The sequence below is a fragment of the Gadus chalcogrammus genome, unplaced genomic scaffold (assembly GCF_026213295.1).
Source record: "Gadus chalcogrammus isolate NIFS_2021 unplaced genomic scaffold, NIFS_Gcha_1.0 GACHA024, whole genome shotgun sequence".
Lineage (NCBI taxonomy): Eukaryota > Metazoa > Chordata > Actinopteri > Gadiformes > Gadidae > Gadus > Gadus chalcogrammus.
Window position 1 is genome coordinate 86,272 of NW_026613459.1, and position 21,315 is coordinate 107,586.

The 21,315-nt window shown below is 49.5% G+C and overlaps 1 protein-coding gene across 1 annotated transcript; it reads left to right on the plus strand.

Moving 5' to 3' along the window:
- The first annotated feature begins 8,393 nt into the window (after positions 1 to 8,393).
- On the plus strand, positions 8,394 to 19,441 carry tom1 (target of myb1 membrane trafficking protein). Its single transcript, XM_056584882.1, has 15 exons — positions 8,394 to 8,572; positions 9,103 to 9,187; positions 9,288 to 9,366; positions 9,683 to 9,832; positions 9,972 to 10,109; positions 11,414 to 11,497; positions 11,722 to 11,838; positions 12,277 to 12,410; positions 12,522 to 12,564; positions 12,648 to 12,762; positions 13,014 to 13,080; positions 13,422 to 13,491; positions 17,940 to 18,002; positions 18,080 to 18,119; positions 19,314 to 19,441. Exons 1-15 carry the CDS (start codon positions 8,521 to 8,523, stop codon positions 19,439 to 19,441), a joined length of 1,365 nt encoding a protein of 454 aa, XP_056440857.1. The 5' UTR covers positions 8,394 to 8,520.
- Positions 19,442 to 21,315: the final 1,874 nt, after the last annotated feature.

Sequence of the window (21,315 nt, forward strand, 5' to 3'; positions counted from 1 at the left end):
GCTGTTCAACTGCAGCCTGCAGCCCTGTTGTAGACCCTTAGCCCTGTTGTAGACCCTTAGCCCTGTTGTAGACCCTTAGCCCTGTTGTAGACCCTTAGCCCTGTTCTGCACCCTCCTCCAGCCCTGCTTTAAAACACCCCCCCACCCCACCCCCCCATGTTTACCCCCCCCCCCCCCTATTAAAGGGGGGGGGGGGGGGTAAACATGCTGCCCTTTGAGTTCAGCTCTTAATGGTTCATTTCTAAGGGTAGGATAAACGTTTAAACGTGTCTGGGAGTGCTGAGCTTGAAGACTGATCGCTGTATATTTCTTACATAAATGTTTTGGGGTATTTCTCTAAGTATTTATTTTTGTTGGTTCTGTTGTGAAGACGTGTTTGGATAATTGTTCCCAGGTTAGACTCCCATAGCAGCACAGCTGGACCTCCATCTCCAAACCTCTGGTTCAGCAGACCCTAGAGAGGCAGTGTCCCCTGGGCCACGCCCCCAGCCCTCACAGGCAGTGTGGGGGGAGAGGAGGCCTCTGGCCCGGGCCTCTGGGCCTCCAGAGAGGCCCCACCCTCTGCTGGATCCTCTGTGGGCAGAGAGGAACGCTGTGTGGGCAACAAGTCGCTGAATCCCTCCCTTCTGGAGCCAAGGGTGGAGCGTTTGATTTGACTGAATAGAAATCCATTGACTTCACTTTGACTCTGATAAATGTAGTTCACTTAAAGCAGCTGTGGGTAAGACTTAAGAGCTGTTGGTTAGATCAGTGCTGAGAGAGACCTGATCTGTGGGAACAGCCTAGCGCTGGAGACCTTAATGTGAGACCAGAGCTCGCTCTGTCTTCTCTGCTGTAAGGTACCAGGGCCCGAGGCTCTCTGTTGGAGGGTTAGAGTTAGTGTTAGCAGTGTTACCAGAGTTTGGTCAGCAGTGCCAGGTTTTATTTAGATCGGTGTTTGGACCCCTTGTATTGCATGTTCTCTTGCTTCATGTGCATCAATCACCCAGCTAAATACAATCCCTTAAGTCTGTATGTTGCCATCTTATTGGTGTCAGGAATAACTGGGTGAACCACAGAGACAGTTTAGTTAACATTTGTGGTCTGCTCTCCCTACACACTTAGATTGTGTCGAGCTCTGCCCTTTCCTCGGTGCCACCTCAACCAGAGATGTTTGTGAAACAATTCCGTGGTGCAGACAAATGTCAACGCAGTCTGGCGTCGCTGGGCTCCGGGACGGCCTCTGGTCGGCGCGTGGAAGCCTGAAATAAACTTGTGGAACGGATCAGTCAGCGTCAGCGCTGCGGCCAGATGGATGTGTTGGTGGTTGCTGTGAGGGCTGCTCTACACCGAGGATGGGGGATGTTGGAGAGACTTCTTCTGGGATATGTCCGGTGGATCGGGCCTTGGACCCACTGTGAGGACCCATCAGGGTGTGGCCTCCTGCAGGGTCATGGACGCTCAACAGGGACCTGGACCCAAATGCTTGGGCCGTCTTCAGCAAAGGAGCAAGTAAGGCGGAGGTTCCCCACATGTGCAACAGGCTACTGCAGGTATTTCACCAGATGTGGAGGTGGTGGTGGTGGAGCATAGTAGGTGGAGATGGTAGTGGAGGTGAAAATATAGGACTAACAGATAAAACAGATGTTTCACCATGCTGGTGAGGTGGTAGAGGAATTGGAGCTGGTGGAGAGGGGGAAGATCAACACCATCGTGTCCACGATGAGTGCAGGCTGACATGGAGCATTGGAGCACCTTCAGCTACAGGCTCCATCCCGGTAAGCACCACAGTTCAACAGCACCACCTAAGACTCCAGCACCACCCACCTGATTCCTCTCTCCCAGGATCATAAGGTCATTAGGTTATCTTACCTTACCTCTGACTCTTAATCCATCTTATTTACTCAGTAGATATTAAGGCTTATAAGGAGATGGGGCTCCTAGTGTAAGAAAACCATCAACACACTGATCATACTATCGTCGATCTTTTCATAATTACCCACACAGCCCATCCTTTCACAGCTCTATTTAATTAAAATAGAGCGATGATGCTCTCCCAGTGAACCACTTTCTGTTTTCCTTCCTTCCTTTCCTTCAAGGATCCCGGTGGGGAGAACGCTCTGGGGGTTCGTCTGATGGTCCAGCTGCAGTCAGCAGCGCCATCAGTTCTTCCCCCTTTCCTTCTTGATGAAACTGTGGTTTTATTGAGTCTCATGGAACCATGAGGCTGAACCAGACAGAGGGCAGGTGGTTCAGCCTCTGAACCAGACAGAGGGCAGGTGGTTCAGCCTCTGAACCAGACAGAGGGCAGGTGGTTCAGCCTCTGAACCAGACAGAGGGCAGGTGGTTCAGCCTCTGAACCAGACAGAAGGCAGGTGGTTCAGCCTCTGAACCAGACAGAGGGCAGGTGGTTCAGCCTCTGAACCAGACAGAAGGCAGGTGGTTCAGCCTCTGAACCAGACAGAAGGCAGGTGGTTCAGCCTCTGAACCAGACAGAGGGCAGGTGGTTCAGCCTCTGAACCAGACAGAAGGCAGGTGGTTCAGCCTCTGAACCAGACAGAAGGCAGGTGGTTCAGCCTCTGAACCAGACAGAAGGCAGGTGGTTCAGCCTCGTGGAACCATGAGGCTGAACCACCTGAGGCTGAACCAGACAGAGGGCAGGTGGTTAGGGTTAGGGTTAGGGGCAGGTGGTTCAGCCACTGAACAGGACCAGCGAGGTCATCATAGAGGACCGTGTTGAAGGCCCGGGAATGAAGCCAGACATTGGTTCAGATGGTCAGGGTTGGGTCTGCATGAGTCCCTCCTGACCTGGGCCAGCTAGTCCGGTCTTGGTGAATAGTCTTCGGTGGATGGCTCTGGGGAAGGCCCCTGATAGGGTGTCTTGCTCTGTCCGTTTCCCCTCTCTCTCACAACCATTTGAGAAGGGAACCAATGAGATCACTGTTAGGGTTCACAAGAAGTTAACAAGAGCCAGTGCTCTGTTTCTACACATGAGGTAGTGCTACTGAATAGTCATATCCCTTCCTCCATTTCCTTAGTAAGATAATGATGTTCTCATTCACCGTTTAGTCATATGAAAACTCATATAAACATACATTGTTCTATTAAATTCCACAGTCTGATTTATTAACATATTTTCCCCATGAGGTAACTGCTGCCTTATTTAACTGAATGATTCTCCATTCCTCGTCATGGTTACAGCGTGATGGCTCATCCTTCCTGTTCTCCTCGGAAACAATGGAGCCGGAAAACCATGACAACGTGTTGACCACTCCTATCTGAAGGGCTAACTGAGCTAGCAGGATGGTGGTGGCAGAGATGTGGTGGAGGTGGAGGTGGTGCTGATGGAGGTGGCGGGGACTTCCTGAGGCACCCTCCCACAGACAAGGACATCCTGTCTGCCAGGGGCCAGAGACTACAGTCACACACCGTTCTTAATAACAGATTCACAACTGCTGCTGCTCAAGATCGGTCGTACAAAAAGTTAAGCAAAAATTTGAAGAATGGAAATATGGAAGAATAAATTTGATTCTCGTAATCTTCTCATGAAACTTCTTGAGAATGTTCTTAGAATGAGTCCAGGATGGATGAGGCTAGAGGAGGCCCTTGGTCTCACTGACGCTGGGTGAGGGCGATGAGGCACGGTGGTAGAGAACCACAAGGACAGACAGACACACAGCGAGACACGGTCAAATACCAGACTGGGGCTCCGCTCAGGACAGGAAGTCGATTCCAGGAAGTCTAATCTATGCGCTTATGAGAAGGCTCACGATGCTAGGGTTAGCTACGCTCACGAAGCTAGGGTTAGCTATACTCCTGATGCTAGGGGTAGCTAAGCTCACGAAGCTAGGGTTAGCTATACTCCTGATGCTAGGGTTAGCTACTCTCACAAAGCTAGGGTTAGCTACACTCCTGATGCTAGGGTTAGCTACTCTCACAAAGCTAGGGTTAGCTACACTCCTGATGCTAGGGTTAGCTAGTTGTGTGACGAGGCTAGCGATTGCTTCCCATGAACCCTGACCCACACGCTGTTCGCTTCATTCTGTTCCTCCCATGTTTGGTCGGCTGCAGGTCCGGCAGAACCAGAGATCAGAATTTTGGAGTGAAATCAGCAAAGCAGAGACAGAAAACAAACACCTTGCAGACAATGAGAGTATGCTGAGGACCAACAGGGAGGAACAAGGATATAAGAATCCGCAATGAGGAGGAGGTGATTAATACTTTGCAGTAGTACAAGTGGAATCATTATCCTCATGATTCTAGCCAGTAGATCCACCAAACAGACCCACACTCTCAGCAAACAAACAGCAGTAAACCAAGTATACACGATATCAACTCCTGATGAATAAATATGAGATGAGATGATTATTATGAGATAATAATGCAAATAAAACCTGGTCCATCCTAAATAAAACGCAGGGTGCAGGTAAGGCCTGGCTGTCTGGATCGTGTGTCCCTCCCATGGAAATGTTGGTGACAATCTAATATCAGAAAATAAGAAAATACATTTATCCGGCGCATATGTTTCGTTTTATTATCAACTAGAGCCGTATAACAATTTCCTAAAGTGCTATTTAAAAGAAGTCTGATCCGTATCGTAAACCAATAGCTCCTTCCTAGACACAATAAAAATTAGTGAATAAGGTACGGTTTGGTTTTAGCGCCATATAGAGGATAAGTGGAGCATGTCGGATGTTTCGCCTGCTTGGCACTATTGAATCGCATTGTAAGTTTCCAGCATCTATCTTTTGTAAATGCATCAACTGTAACCTCACATGTAGCGTTCAAGCGAAGCGGATGTGAAAGGAAATAAATCATTTTAAGGACGATTGTTCAAGGTGTCCATGCGCCCTCTGTCCCCTAGATGTCCTCGTTCAGCCACGATCCAAAGAGACGGATTGGAACTATCGCGCTAATGTCTGAAGTTTGCATAAAGAAAAAGTAGATTTTAAATTTGTCTTTGGAATTGCATGTTTGATATTTTGTATGGGGTTGATATTAACTAAAGTTATTTATCTTAAAGTAATACACCAAATTGTTTAGTTAGCCAGGCCCTATTATAATCACAGCACGCTTGAAAACATGCATTTAGCTTTTTCTTCAGCTATTTTTATCATTATTCTCTACGTTGATCTCTTAATCGGCATTGTCGGTTCTGAAAGTAATTCGGTATGAATCCGTATTTCGTGGGCGTTAAATAGTGATAAGTCCCGTCCTGCACGGGATCATTGAGCACGCGCCCCTTCTTGTCCTCCCCTCTCTGGGTCCCAGGGTGTCGCTTCACCCCCAGGGTGTCGCTGAACCCCAGGGTGTGGCTGCACCCCAGGGTGTCGCTAGCCTGCACCCCAGGGTGTCGCTAGCCTGCACCCCAGGGTGTCGCTGCATCCCCGGCTGCCAAGCGCCTCTGCGCCTCGGTCTGAACTCAGTCAATAACGGGCGCTGTTTGAATACGGGCGCTGTTTGAATACGGGCGCTGTTTGAATATGGACGCTGTTTCAATATGGGCGCTGTTTGAATATAGGCGCTGTTTGAATATGGGCTCACTCTGATATTTTCTGACCCACTGATTGTTTGAAACCCCGCGCCACTGGAGAAAGACAGAAAGAGAGCTTCTACAACCTACGGGTCCGCAGAACACACTGAAGCCGCTGACAAAACGGGTGAGAAATTAATGTTTATTTTTCGTTAATAAATATGTGTATGTTTGTATGTGTGTATGTGTGTATACCCTATATTTAAATATTTATATAGAAATATATTTATATAGAAATGTATATTGGTTTATACTACTATTCAAAAATATAAAGGGAAAAGCACATTATAGGCTTTTTCGAATCTTGTGTTCCCGCGAAGAGGTTCAGTTATTGATTGTTTGCATTTCATCTATAGCCAGGTATCAACAACAGGCCGTCACATTCAACATGGGATTGATAGAACCAGAGAATACCTCATAAAATAGTCCTGGTTAATGCAGCCTTTAACACAACACTCTGTACTGGGGACTCACCCACTATTAGATCCTTCACTCTATACGTACTATTCACGATACATGTTTTAAAAGAATACTCCTGCAGTTTGTGAAATGGTATCACAGAAGTGTAAAAAAAATGACCTAAAAAATCTTTGTAGCCGCAAGACATGAGGCATCGCAGACGTTCAGAGATAAGAGGAACAGAGCGATCGAAAAGCAGGAGATAAAATCCTGAGGAAACAAGAGAGCTTATTGGGCCGTGTGTGTGTGTGTGTGTGTGTGTGTGTGTGTGTGTGTGTGTGTGTGTGTGTGTGTGTGTGTGTGTGTGTGTGTGTGTGTGTGTGTGTGTGTGTGTGTGTTCAGTGCTCCTCTGGTAACCCCCCCTCTGCTCCTCATCCTCAGTCAGAGACGTGGTCTCCATGGCCGACTCCACCATCACCGCGGAAAACATCGAAGACCAGCTCTTCAAGATCGAGACGATCCGAGACATTCTGGTGAGGCGCGAGTCAGAGCTCAGATACATGGAAGAACCGCTCAGTGACACCTCAGATATAAGAACCGCTCAGTGACACCTCAGATACAAGAACCGCTCAGTGACACCTCAGATACATGTAAGAACCGCTCAGTGACACCTCAGATACAAGAACCGCTCAGTGACACCTCAGATACATGTAAGAACCACTCAGTGACACCTCAGATACATGTAAGAACCGCTCAGTGACACCTCAGATATAAGAACCGCTCAGTGACACCTCAGATACAAGAACCGCTCAGTGACACCTCAGATACAAGAACCGCTCAGTGACACCTCAGATACATGTAAGAACCGCTCAGTGACACCTCAGATACAAGAACCGCTCAGTGACACCTCAGATGTAAGAACCGCTCAGTGACACCTCAGATACAAGAACCGCTCAGTGACACCTCAGATACAAGAACTGCTCAGTGACACCTCAGATATAAGAACCGCTCAGTGACACCTCAGATACATGTAAGCCCCCCCCCCCCCCGTGCGTGTGTCACCCCTGCTGGTGTGTGCCACCCCCTGGTGGAGCCCAAGTCACCCCCCCCCCCCCCCCCCCCCCCCCCCCCCCCACGGAGCTCAGCCCCCCCCCTCTGTGGGTTTGCTGCTTCCAGTCTGCTGTGAACCGTTCCCACTGGGATGGCTTCACCATGACCACCATCGGCTGGCCTTACGCAGGGCTTCCTCCAACCGTCAGTATGGTGGTATCAGTCTGCTGAGGTACCGACCTGCTTAGCCTCGTTAGACACGTTAGCCAGTAGGATACTGTACTGTGATCAAGTATCATACTGTACTGTGATCCAGTCTCATACTGTACTGTGATCCAGTATCATAATGTACTGTACTGTGATCCAGTCTCATACTGTACTGTGATCCAGCATCATAATGTACTGTACTGTGATCCAGTCTCATACTGTACTGTGATCCAGCATCATAATGTACTGTACTGTGATCCAGTCTCATACTGTACTGTGCACATTTATATTCTATAAAATACAGCAAACCAGAGCCTGATTCAGATCATAGTCCTCTTCCTAAATCCCCATTAAAGCAGTGAAGCATTGTTGTCCCGCGTCCTAGACATAGCTTTAGCACTTGTCTTGTACACAAGACAAGTACACGTCCTGGCACTTAATTTACGCATTTATTGTACGCACTTATTTATAGTACTTAATTGTGTAGCATCGGCAGTAGCTAATGCCACTGCTGTACACGGGGAATGGGTTAGCCTGGCGAGTATTAGTACTTGCACTTGGTTCTATGAACATCTTTACTGTACTGACAGCGATATATTGTTTTACTTCTTATGACAAATGTACTTATTGTAAGTCTCGTTGGATAAAAGCGTCTGCTAAATGCCCTAAATGTAAATGTACACAACTAGGAATTATCTGTGAGACGTGTCGTGTGATTGGCTGTCCAAAATGGTGGAGACCCGCGACTTCCTGGTGGACGACGTGGAGTTTGAGAGGCTGAGGTGAGACCAATTAAAACCGTGGTGAACTGACCAATCAACACCATTGTGAACTGACCAATTAACACCATTTAGAACTGACCAATTAACCCAGCGACAAAGAAAGAAGAGGAAGAAAAACAAATAATGACCTCAGGCCGAGCGGGTCCCACCATGTGATATGAAGTGAAACAGCGTCCCCGTGTGGCAGATATATATACGTGCCGCACTATTTATTGCGATTTACAGCGGTAAAATGGATTAAACCAAATAATTAACTAAATGTGTTGGTTCATCACATTAATTTGTTTATATTCGCTATATTATAATGTAACAATTTACACTATTAGTCACTTGATCCAATCACATGCCATTTAACTGGGTGGACTGGTACTGGTAAGAATGACAGCGTCACAGTGCGTGGTACTGCCCCTTTAAGGAATGACGCAACCCGGTTGAACTGGGGCTCCGGGTCGTTTGTGTGTGTGTGTGTGTGTGTGTGAGCGGACTCTGAATCAACCGCATCTATTGTCGGGACGGGACTCTGGCGCTGGCCGCTCCGGTTCGTCTTCGGTCGGTGGTGCGAAGGAGAAGATGGAGTTTTTAATCGGAAACCTTTTCAGCACGCCGATTGGCACTCGGATTGGTAAACTGCGTTAATGGAGCACTAGTGTCAGTCTGTTATCCTGGGAGGAACACAGACGCCCCTCACAGCACGGGGAACACCTTCCTGTTACCCGGGATCCTCCAGACGCCCCGGCAGCCAGGGGCGCGTTTAGGGAAATGGGTTTAAATCCATGAAACGATATTTAATGCATTGACAACCGAAACGCGTCCGAGGCAGGGCTGTAATTATGCCGATTGACAGCTCAACGCTGGTTAATTGCTTGACTGACGCGTTCACGACACAATAGCGACACTTCTGGGGCGGGACTGAGAGATGTAATTCCCAAATTGATTGGCTGTAAATCCTTCCTAGTGGGACCGAGCGAAAGTGGCACACATCCTCACGATTCAAACTGGGTCAGGAAGGTGGACCGACGTTGGTCCGTCCAACAGATATCCACGAAGTGCAGTCATTGGTTGAAATGTGTTTATGAAATAATTGTGATGACTGCCTACCATGTAATGAGCATATAATAATAAATTAAGTGACGTGGTGTGTCTGTTCTCCAGAGCTCGCCACCAGCTCCAGCCTGCAGTCGGAGGACTGGGCCCTCACCATGGAGATCTGCGACCTGGTCAACGGCTCGGAGGAGGGGTGTGTGTGGACTGCATTATGCATTATGCATCAGCTGATCGTGGATCTGCAGGATGCATTAATAACGGGTCAGGACGCTAAGTGTTGTGTGAATCCACAGGCCCAGAGACGCAGTCAAAGCAGTAAGGAGACGGATTGTGGGCAACAAGAACTTTAAGGAGGTTATGTACACACTGTCGGTGAGCCTTCCTTCAACTCATAATTATGGTTAATCACTGTTCTCTTGTACGACCTGATTGGTTTAGCTGTCCTCTCCTGTAAACCCTGATTGGCTGATCATTCTGCTCCTGTAAACCCTGATTGGCTGATCATTCTGCCCCTGTAAACCCTGATTGGCTGATCATTTTGCCCCTGTAAACCCTGATTGGCAGATAATTCTGCCCCTGTAAACCCTGATTGGCTGATCATTCTGCTCCTGTGAATCTTATTGGTTCTTGCTGTGTTTCCATGAGCTCTATTGGTTGGCCCGACTCCGTCTCTCCTTGTCGGCTCCAGGTCCTGGAGGCCTGTGTGAAGAACTGCGGCCACAGGTTCCACGTGCTGGTGTCCACGCGGGAGTTTATCGAGGCCGTCCTGGTCCGGGCCATCATCCCCAGGAACAACCCCCCGCTGGTTCTGCACGACCGCGTGCTCAGCCTGATCCAGGTGAGCCACGCGTCATGTGACCTTAGTCACATGTGAGGTGAGGCGAGGTGATATTTAAGGCATGGACAGGGAACAGGGTTCTGGGTTCTCTTCTCACTGCCTCCTCCTGGTTTTCTTCCCGACGGCGTTCCGGGTGAAGGCGTGGGCCGATGCGTTCCGCAGCTCCCCCGACCTGACCGGGGTGGTGTCGGTCTACGAGGACCTGCGGAGGAAAGGCCTCGACTTCCCCGTGGTGCAGCTCGACGGGAACTCAACCAGCAACCCCGCGGCGCGCAAGGTGACCGGAAAGACAGCCTAGCTGTTAGAGACGTACTAGAGACACCTGATACAGAACCCATGACACAGAACCCTGACACAGAACCTATGACGCAGAACCCATGACGCAGAACCCATGACACAGAACCCATGACACAGAACCCATGACACAGAACCCATGACACAGAACCCATGACACAGAACCCTGACACAGAACCCTGACACAGAACCCTTACTCTGAACCACTGACACAGAACCCTTACCCTGAACCCCTGACACAGAACCCTTACCCTGAACCCATGACACAGAACTGTGATCAGGACAGAATGAACGGGGGGAACTTAAAAATGTGATTGGCTCGTGCAATCATTACAAGATCGGCGAACCAGCTGTGAGTTTTGTTTGTTAGAAGCGTTGTATGATGGGTCGGAGGTGATATGATCAAGTAGAGGAAGTCCTCAGCTCTCCGTCCCATGGTGTCTAACGCATATCCCGGGAGGGGTTCTGGTCTGGTCTGGGTTCTCCTGTCTGGTCTGGGTTCTCCTGTCTGGTCTGGGTTCTCCTGTCTGGTTTGGGTTCTCCTGTCTGGTCTGGTCTGGGTTCTCCTGTCTGGTCTGGTCTGGGTTCTCCTGTCTGGTCTGGGTTCTCCTGTCTGGTCTGGTCTGGGTTCTCCTGTCTGGTCTGGGTTCTCCTGTCTGGTCTGGGTTCTCCTGTCTGGTCTGGTCTGGGTTCTCCTGTCTGGTCTGGGTTCTCCTGTCTGGTCTGGGTTCTCCTGTCTGGTCTGGTCTGGTCTGGGTTCTCCTGTCTGGTCTGGGTTCTCCTGTCTGGTCTGGGTTCTCCTGTCTGGTCTGGGTTCTCCTGTCTAGTCTGGGTTCTCCTGTCTGGTCTGGTCTGGGTTCTCCTGTCTGGTCTGGGTTCTCCTGTCTGGTCTGGGTTCTCCTGTCTGGTCTGGGTTCTCCTGTCTGGTCTGGGTTCTCCTGTCTGGTCTGGTCTGGGTTCTCCTGTCTGGTCTGGGTTCTCCTGTCTAGTCTGGGTTCTCCTGTCTGGTCTGGGTTCTCCTGTCTGGTCTGGGTTCTCCTGTCTGGTCTGGGTTCTCCTGTCTAGTCTGGGTTCTCCTGTCTGGTCTGGGTTCTCCTGTCTAGTCTGGGTTCTCCTGTCTGGTCTGGGTTCTCCTGTCTGGTCTGGGTTCTCCTGTCTGGTCTGGGTTCTCCTGTCTGGTCTGGTCTGGGTTCTCCTGTCTGGTCTGGTCTGGGTTCTCCTTTCTGGTCTGGGTTCTCCTGTCTGGTCTGGGTTCTCCTGTGGTGACTCTGTGCTTTCGCTCAGCAGAGCTTGCCTGTGAACGGGGCTCTGTCCATCCCCCCCCACCGGCCCCCCTCCCAGCAGGATCACCGTGTCTTCAGCCCCGACCAGGTGATGGTGCCCCCTGGTCCCTCAGACGCCCGGGTTCGATGCATGATGAAACCGTGTTGACTCTGAGACGGGCTGGCCGTCTGAGGCCTTCAGCTCTCTCTCTCTAAGGTTTCTTACTTGGTCGTCGTTCTCTCTCTGGCTCGTTTGACGTTAGCCTAAAGGTCTTTCGTGGTTTAGCGCAGGCACCCTGGGTCCATTGTGCTCAGACTCTACATTCTGCGCAGGTGAAGAAGCTGAAGGCGGACATGGGGGGGGTGCAGAGCGACCTCACCATCATGGCCGACATGATGAGTCAGCTGGACCCCGTCACCGCCGCGCACACAGACGTGGAGAGGCTTCAGGTAAGACCGCAGCGTTCTGCGGCAACACTGGTTCCTGTGTTTCCACCGTCAGACCGATCGATGCACCGCGCCCCGTCCAACTGGGCGGACCACATATCTGAATGTGGTCCAGCCTGCTGGGTCGGGTTCTGTTGCTAACGTTCACGCTGAAGCTTTTGCTAAACCAAGTGGCCCTTGTGACTCCGCCCCTGGCCTCCTGCTGGCCCTCAGTTCTTCAGGCCCTGTATCTGAGGTTCCTCTGTGTCCCAGCAGCAGCTCTACCTGGTCCTCAGTTCTTCAGGCCCTGTATCTGAGGTTCCTCTGTGTCCCAGCAGCAGCTCTACCTGGTCCTCAGGTCTTCAGGCCCTGTATCTGAGGTTCCTCTGTGTCCCAGCAGCAGCTCTACCTGGTCCTCAGGTCTTCAGGCCCTGTGTCTGAGGTTCCTCTGTGTCCCAGCAGCAGCTGTACCTGGTCTGCAAGGCGATGCAGGACCGCATCCTGGAGATGGTCCCTCGTCTCAGCGAGGAGCAGCTGATCGAGGAGCTGCTGGTGGTAAACGATGAGATGAACACCACCTTCGCCCGCTATCAGAGGTCATTGTTGGGGACAGTGGAATGTTTTTCATATTATTAAAAAGAAAAGTTATTTATTTTTATAAATATGTTTTTAATTGTGTTCAGTAACTATGAGTCCCATCTTAACAGGTTTGAAAGACAAATGACCAACGGGGAAAGCACAACGCCAAAGGTAAGTCTGTTCCGGAAATGCGTGTTAAATCCACACGTTCCCCTCTATTGCCACGCATAATTTAATGTGTCATTATCTCTCAGACCCCCACTTATGTCAACTTGACTGAACTGGGGCTGGCCAGCAACTCTGTCGACCAATCAGACGTCTTTAACCAATTCCCAGTTGAGGCTGTGTCCAGCCAGTTTGTTAACCTGAGTAAGTAGCTACAGCTCACATGTTCGTAGCCACGTCTCCCCCACCCAGAGGACCTACCTTGCAGGTTTGGCACTTTGCTGCACAGAAGTTATTTTATGGCCAATGGAATGAATCCCTGAATTCCTAAGTAAAGGCTCAACATCTGGACCCTCTAGCTGTAGTTGGCATGAAGAAACCATCCCTAACATGTTTAGTCACCTCTAGTGTTCATATAACTAACTACTTACTACTAACTAACCCTCTCTGTACAGGTACCCGGGAATCTGACTCGGATGCAGATTTTCCTCAAACAAACTCTGAATCTCATCTCAGAGGAAGGTAAACATCTTGACACGTTTCAGAGAGACCCCGAGAGAGCGAATGGTTCAGAGAAATACAGTAATGATAAGTTAATCTAGCTGTAACGCACATTATCGACGAATCACTTTCATTCCAAACTCTTCCCTCAACAAACTTTAAATGATGGCATTCCAGAAGATTCTGATATTGTATTGTCGTGGAATGTTGACGTGACTTCATTTGAAGCACATCGTCGTAGGACTCCTGCGATGCGGGCCGCGGGCAGACTGGTTCTAAACGATAACGGGGCCTATGACTATATCGGTACTGATGCTGCTCCACCTGTGTTGCCATGGTAGCTGACCCAGCGTGTGTTTCAGTGAGCCGGGGGGAGATGCTGTCCAGGGCGTGGCCAGCGCCCATGCTCACTGCATCCAGACTCATGGAATGGTAAATAGACAACCTCAGAACCTTTTCCTCAACATGTTCTGTTTAGATTGATGAACGTTATGCTGCTTGGGGGGGGGGGGGGGGGTTAACCGAGGTTAGAATTGGAAACGGTTTGGATTATTTTAACGTATCAATCATTTCGGGTTTATATGAAAACATTTGAGCTTATCTGCTTGGTACACGCTGCTGTCACAAGGGAGGATAATTGAATTATCACGAGTAATGATGGCTTTCTCAACCGCCATGTTGCAGAATCAGATTATAACCCACTGTTTACAACTAAGCCACCACTACTTGATGAGTAAACGGGTCTCAGTGCCGGTATAAAGTATGCATTCACAAACAAACTGGCTGGTGAGAAACTTAACTGGAGCAAAAGTTCATGAATGAACGAACTAAATTAATTCCAAAAATGGGAAGTAGATGCAAATGCATGATATGGATAGCAAGCAGCGCATTAAGGTCAAACACGGACACACGCTCAGCTCAGTAGGTCCAACATAGGGCCGGCCCTATGGAAACAACAGTGATGTAGGGTTAGGGTACTATACTGTAGTAACTATAAGGGTTAGGGTACTGTAGTAACTATAGGGTTAGGGTACTATAGTAACTAAGGGTTATGGTACTATAGTAACTATTAGGGTTAGGGTACTATACTGTAGTAACTATAAGGGTTAGGGTACTGTAGTAACTATAGGGTTAGGGTACTGTAGTAACTATAGGGTTAGGGTACTATAGTAACTATAAGGGTTATGGTACTATAGTAACTATTAGGGTTAGGGTACTATACTGTAGTAACTATAGGGTTAGGGTACTGTAGTAACTATAGGGTTAGGGTACTATAGTAACTATAAGGGTTATGGTACTATAGTAACTATTAGGGTTAGGGTACTATACTGTAGTAACTATAAGGGTTAGGGTACTGTAGTAACTATAGGGTTAGGGTACTATAGTAACTATAAGGGTTATGGTACTATAGTAACTATTAGGGTTAGGGTACTAGGGACATCAACCAGGACCTGTATTCACTCAGGGCGGGAAACTAATTGATTCATGTAAGAATCGTCACTCTTATCTTAACTAAATCTATTTAGGTTTGGCTTTGTGTTTTTACGTTATTGCAATTGGTTAAAATAACTAAAACAATAGAACATTTAACCTGCTTTCATGCCATCATTTGCGACTCTGCCTTTTAAGTGCACAGTTGGCGGGAGTGGATCCTTTACGCGTCACTATGAATTAAAACTAACCCTAACCCTATGAACTGAAACTAACCCTAACCCTATGAATTAAAACTAAGCCTAACCCTATGAACTGAAACTAACCCTAACCCTATGAACTGAAACTAACCCTAACCCTATGAACTGAAACTAACCCTAACCCTATGAACTGAAACTAACCCTATGAACTGAAACTAACCCTAACCCTATGAACTGAACGGAATAGTTTGGAATCGATTCAGAATCTAATCATGACCCCATCGTAGATGTGTCTAACGGTGACCTGGTCACCTGGTTGAGTGTCTAAGCCTGACCACCTGATGGGAGTGTCTAACCCTGACCTGGTCACTAGCGGTGACCTGGTCACCTTGTTGAGTGTCTAAGCCTGACCTGGTCACTAGCGGTGACCTGGTCACCTGGTTGAGTGTCTAAGCCTGACCTGGTCACTAGCGGTGACCTGGTCACCTGGTTGAGTGTCTAAGCCTGACCTGGTCACTAGCGGTGACCAGGTCCCTAGCATTGCCTGGTCAACTGGTTGAGTGTCTAAGCCTGACCACCTGATGGAGTGTCTAACCCTGACCTGGTCACTAGCGGTGACCTGGTCACCTGATGGAGTGTCTAACCCTGACCTGGTCACTAGCGGTGACCTGGTCACCTGATGGAGTGTCTAACCCTGACCTGGTCACTGGCGGTGACCAGGTCCCTAGCGTTGCCTGGTCAACTGGTTGAGTGTCTAAAGACCTGACCATCTGATTGAGTGTATATCGGCTATCTGGTTGAGTGTCTAAGCCTGACCTGGTCACTAGCGGTGACCTGGTCACTATCGGTGACCTGGTCACCTGGTTGAGTGTCTATGCCTGACCTGGTCACTAGCGGTGACCTGGTCACCTGGTTGAGTGTCTAAGCCTGACCTGGTCACCGCTAGTGACCAGGTCACCTGGTTGAGTGTCTAAGCCTGACCTGGTCACTAGCGGTGACCTGGTCACTAGCTGTGACCAGGTCACCTGGTTGAGTGTCTAAGCCTGACCTGGTCACTAGCGGTGACCTGGTCACCTGGTTGAGTGTCTAACCCTGACCTGGTCACTAGCGGTGACCTGGTCACCTGGTTGAGTGTCTAGGCCTGACCACCTGATGGAGTGTCTAACCCTGACCTGGTCACTATCGGTGACCTGGTCACTAGCGGTGACCTGGTCACCTGGTTGAGTGTCTAAGCCTGACCTGGTCACTAGCGGTGACCTGGTCACCTGGTTGAGTGTCTAAGCCTGACCACCTGATCTTTGTTTGAAGGACCCCAGCCGCAGCCTGTCTCCGTACTCTGACTGGATGGTTAGGAGGGGAATGGTGGGTTCTGTCTGGGAGCAGGGCTGTGAGCGTTTCATGGCTGCACCCGTTCTGATCACCTTGTCTTGTTTTTATTTGGCTCCCAGTTCATCCCTGCTGCTTGGTGGAAAGCATGCGTGCGTGTTCTGTGATTGTATTATTATTTAGAGTTTGGTGTTGGAGGATCCTGCATGCAGGTGAGACGGCGTTCTGCATGTGGTGGTGACCTCTGACCTCCAGACCTAAAGGTCATCAGGGCTCCTGTGACCTCTGGCCTGCAGGTCATCAGGGCTCCCGTGACCTCTGACCTCCAGACCTAAAGGTCATCAGGGCTCCTGTGCCCTCTGACCTGCAGCTGTGATGACATGTGACCTTATTTAGCCCAATGAGGAAGAAGCATCCCACTGTTATTGCCCCTCTGTGTTATCCTCCTGTCGACTGCGCTGTGTACATATCTATATCTATAGATGGATAGATATAGATCAATAAATTTAATTTTTAATTTGAAGTATCATTATTCCATATCTAATTTTGTGCAGCGTCCTTATGGTGTAATTGCATGTTCTGCAGGTGTTTTAAAGGTATTCAGTGATGCATCATTGGTGTTTGTATGTGCTTGATGTTCTGGTGTTAGCAAGGTTTCACTCCATCACACTATACAGTATGTACACTATATCTATCACTATACAGTATGTACGTACACTATACAGTATGTACACTATATCTATCACTATACAGTATGTACACTATACAGTATGTACACTATACAGTGTACACTATGTACACTATATCTATCACTATACAGTATGTACGTACACTATACAGTGTACACTATATATTACACTATACAGTATGTACACTATCTATCACTATACAGTATGTACACTATACAGTGTACACTATGTACACTATATCTATCACTATACAGTATGTACACTATACAGTATGTACACTATATCTATCACTATACAGTATGTACACTATACAGTATGTACACTATATCTATCACTATACAGTATGTACACTATACAGTATGTACACTATACAGTGTACAGTATGTACACTATATATATCACTATACAGTATGTACACTATATCTATCACTATACAGTATGTACGTACACTATACAGTATGTACACTATATATATCACTATACAGTATGTACACTATACAGTATGTACACTATACAGTGTACACTATGTACACTATATCTATCACTATACAGTATGTACACTATATCTATCACTATACAGTATGTACACTATACAGTATGTACACTATATATTACACTATACAGTATGTACACTATATCTATCACTATACAGTATGTACGTACACTATACAGTGTACACTATATATTACACTATACAGTATGTACACTATAAATTACACTATACAGTATGTACACTATATATTACACTATACAGTATGTACACTATATATATCACTATACAGTATGTAGACTGTATATTACACTATACAGTATGTAGACTGTATATTACACTATACAGTATGTAGACTGTATATTACACGATACAGTATGTACACTGTATATTACACTATACAGTATGTACACTAGCTAGCTAGCCTCATGTGGACACAGAGCAGGAAGCTAAGCTAGCTAGCCTCATGTGGACGCAGAGCAGGAAGCTAAGCTAGCTAGCCTCATGTGGACACAGAGCAGGAAGCTAAGCTAGCTAGCCTCATGTGGACACAGAGCAGGAAGCTAAGCTAGCTAGCCTCATGTGGACACAGAGCAGGAAGCTAAGCTAGCTAGCCTCATGTGGACACAGAGCAGGAAGCTAAGCTAGCTAGCCTCATGTGGACACAGAGCAGGAAGCTAAGCTAGCTAGCCTCATGTGGACACAGAGCAGGAAGCTAATCTCAGCACCGACTCTTTTCCTCAGATTCCTCTCAACCAATCGAACATGATGGACGACGTTGAGAAATGGCTGGATTACGATGACGAGGTCAGTGATTGGTTCCTAGGGTTAGGGTTAGAGTACTGAACAGGCTGTAGTATAAAACTGATCTCCTGATCCCACAGAATGCTGACTTTGACGACTCGGAGGGCGTGACCAGTGCAGGTAAGCCTCCCTGGTCCTCTCCCCTGGTCCCCTCCCCTGGTCCTCTCCCCTGGTCCCCTCCTCTGGTCCCCTCCTCTGGTCCTCTGGTCCCCTCCTCTGGTCCTCTGGTCCCCTCCTCTGGTCCCCTCCTCTGGTCCCCTCCTCTGGTCCCCTCCCCTGGTCCTCTCCCCTGGTCCCCTCCTCTGGTCCCCTCCTCTGGTCCTCTGGTCCCCTCCTCTGGTCCTCTCCTCTGGTCCCCTCCCCTGGTCCCCTCCCCTGGTCCCCTCCCTGGTCCCCTCCTCTGGTCCCCTCCCCTGGTCCCCTCCCCTGGTCCCCTCCTCTGGTCCCCTCCTCTGGTCCTCTCCCCTGGTCCTCTCCTCTGGTCCCCTCCCCTGGTCCCCTCCCCTGGTCCTCTCCCCTGGTCCCCTCCTCTGGTTCCCTCCCCTGGTCCCCTCCCCTGGTCCCCTCCTCTAGTCCTCTCCCCTGGTCCTCTCCCCTGGTCCCCTCCCCTGGTCCCCTCCCCTGGTCCCTGGTCCTCTCCCCTGGTCCCCTCCCCTGGTCCTCTCCTCTGGTCCCCTCCCCTGGTCCTCTCCCCTGGTCCCCTCCCCTGGTCCTCTCCCCTGGTCCTCTGGTCCCCTCCTCTGGTCCCCTGGTCCCCTCCCCTGGTCCTCTCCCCTGGTCCCCTCCCCTGGTCCCCTCCTCTGGTCCTCTCCCCTGGTCCCCTCCCCTGGTCCTCTCCCTGGTCCACCTCCCCTGGTCCCCTCCTCTGGTCCCTCCCCTGGTCCCCTGGTCCCCTCCTCTGGTCCCCTCCCCTGGTCCCCTCCCCTGGTCCTCTCCTCTGGTCCTCTGGTCCTCTGGTCCCCTCCCCTGGTCCTCTCCCCTGGTCCTCTCCTCTGGTCCCCTCCTCTGGTCCCCTCCTCTGGTCCCCTCCTCTGGTCCTCTGGTCCTCTCCTCTGGTCCTCTGGTCCCCTCCTCTGGTCCTCTCCCCTGGTCCTCTCCCCTGGTCCTCTCCCCTGGTCCCCTCCCCAGGTCCCCACCCCTGGTCCTCTTCCCTGGTCCCCTCCCTGGTCCCCTCCTCTGGTCCCCTCCTCTGGTCCTCTGGTCCCCTCCCCTGGTCCCCTCCCCTGGTCCCCTCCCCTGGTCCCCTCCCCTGGTCCTCTCCCCTGGTCCCCTCCCCTGGTCCTCTGGGGTCTCTGACCGGCCGTGTCTTCCCAGAGTTTGACAGGTTCCTGGCCGGCAGGGCCCAGGCTGCCGAGCGCCTGCCCTCGCTGCGGACCCCCTCCCTGGACCACAGCCCCCCCGGGACCTGCAGCCAAGACCCCCCCCACCTGGACCCCCTCTGATGGACCTGCAGCCAAGACCCCCCCCACCTGGACCCCCTCTGACGGACCTGCAGCCCAGAACCCCCCCCCCCCACACACCTGGACCCCTCTGATGGACCTGCAGCCCATACCCCCCCCCCCCCCCCCCCACACCTGGACCCCCTCTGATGGGACCTGCAGCCCAGACCCCCCCCCCCCCCCCCCCCCCCCACACCTGGCCCCTCTGATGGACCTGCAGCCAGACCCCCCCCCCCCCCCCCCACCTGGACCCCCTCTGATGGACCTGCAGCCCAGACCCCCCCCCCCCACACCTGGACCCCTCTGATGGACCTGCAGCCCAGACCCCCCCCCCCCCCCCCACCTGGACCCCCTCTGATGGACCTGCAGCCCAGACCCCCCCCCCCCCACCTGGACCCTCTCAGACTTTCGATGGCTGGCAAGAGGAACGGAATCTGCTGCTAGCCAATTAAATGAGAAGAGGAAGTGTGTGTGTGTGTGTGTGTGTGTGTGTGTGTGTGTGTGTGTGTGTGTGTGTGTGTGTGTTGGTGTGTGTGTGTGTGTGTGTGTGTGTGTGTGTGTGTGTGTGTGTGTGTGTGTGTGTGTGTGTGCTGTATGGAATAAGTTATTTTGGACCAAGAATATTTTTAACCAATTGTGAGTAAGTACAAATACTATGAAAATATTTTTTTTTAACTAAATTTGTTTCCTTTCTGCTACTGAAACAAAAATGAGCGTATATTTAATTCAATGTCGTACGTCCCGACAAGTTGGGGGACAAGATGGGGCTTACATGAAGAGCAGGCACTGAAGCACTGCTCATACATGTTGTAGACCATTAAGTAGAGCGACGATGACAATTTAACTTACTTAACTTTGTCTGAGAAGGATATCCCATTTTTACACGTCTGACACTATAGAGTGTACTATTAAACTGATACTCGAGTATTCATTTATACATTTTCATTCTGTGAGGGTTTGTCCATTAGCCCTACAAGTGTATGATTAAAAATGTAACGTAGTTTGACATTTTATAAGCTTATGAACACGTAAGCGAGAAGTTTAAGGTGAGCCTAATTCATGGAGGGGTTGTGATTGAAGAAATATGCTGCTGTTTCACTCGCATTGCTGTTTTATTTTCTGCTGGTTTTGTAACTTAGCTTGAGCAGTAGGGATTGGTTCTGCACTGAGAAGAAGGTGAAGGTTCACCTCAACTCAATGTTTGAAGAACCAAGCTTCTGCTGATGGATCCAGACACTGATAGTCTGAATCCTGCTGTCATGTTGTGTAATAAACTGTTCTGTTCTGCGTATGCCAATAAAAAGTGCCACCATGTGCTCTGACTGCATGTATAGCCTGGCTGATCTTCACAAGTCCCACACATGAAGAAACAAAGAAATGCTCTAAACATGAACCATGCAGCTCATACTTCATATGCTTCGCAATGTTAGCTGTGAGTTAGTGTGTCGGTTTGTGTGTGTGTAATGTGTGAGAACAACACAATTTAACTAGGCCTACTTAAATTATAGATTAGAACAGTGGTACGCACAGATGAAAGAAGACACAGTTTTCCATCCCATGAGGTCACGAGGAGTGCAGGGATAGACCCTTTTGCACGCTGCTGGATAATGAGAAAATAGGTTTGAATCAATAAGGAAACCAAAATATAACAATTATTCAATATAGGCTGTAAGGAAGTCGTGGGTATGAAGTATGAATACATGATCACTTTTATTTGAATTATATCATTTGGTAGTATTTGTTGGATTCTTTTTAGGTTCCTGTCAATCTAATAATGGACACTCCTGTCCAACGGGGGGCAGTAAAGCACGATAACATGAGGGATCCCAGCTTTAGAAATAAAAGAAGAAGTCTCTTCATCCACGTTTGATTGGCGC

Bases quoted from the DNA above. Each gene is read 5' to 3' on its own strand.
- tom1 (XM_056584882.1), top strand. From the start codon at position 8,521: ATGGAGTTTTTAATCGGAAACCTTTTCAGCACGCCGATTGGCACTCGG. The intron at 10,110-11,413 runs GTGACCGGAAAG...TTCGCTCAGCAG, and splicing joins GCAACCCCGCGGCGCGCAAG to AGCTTGCCTGTGAACGGGGC. The intron at 12,411-12,521 runs GTCATTGTTGGG...CCATCTTAACAG, and splicing joins ACCTTCGCCCGCTATCAGAG to GTTTGAAAGACAAATGACCA.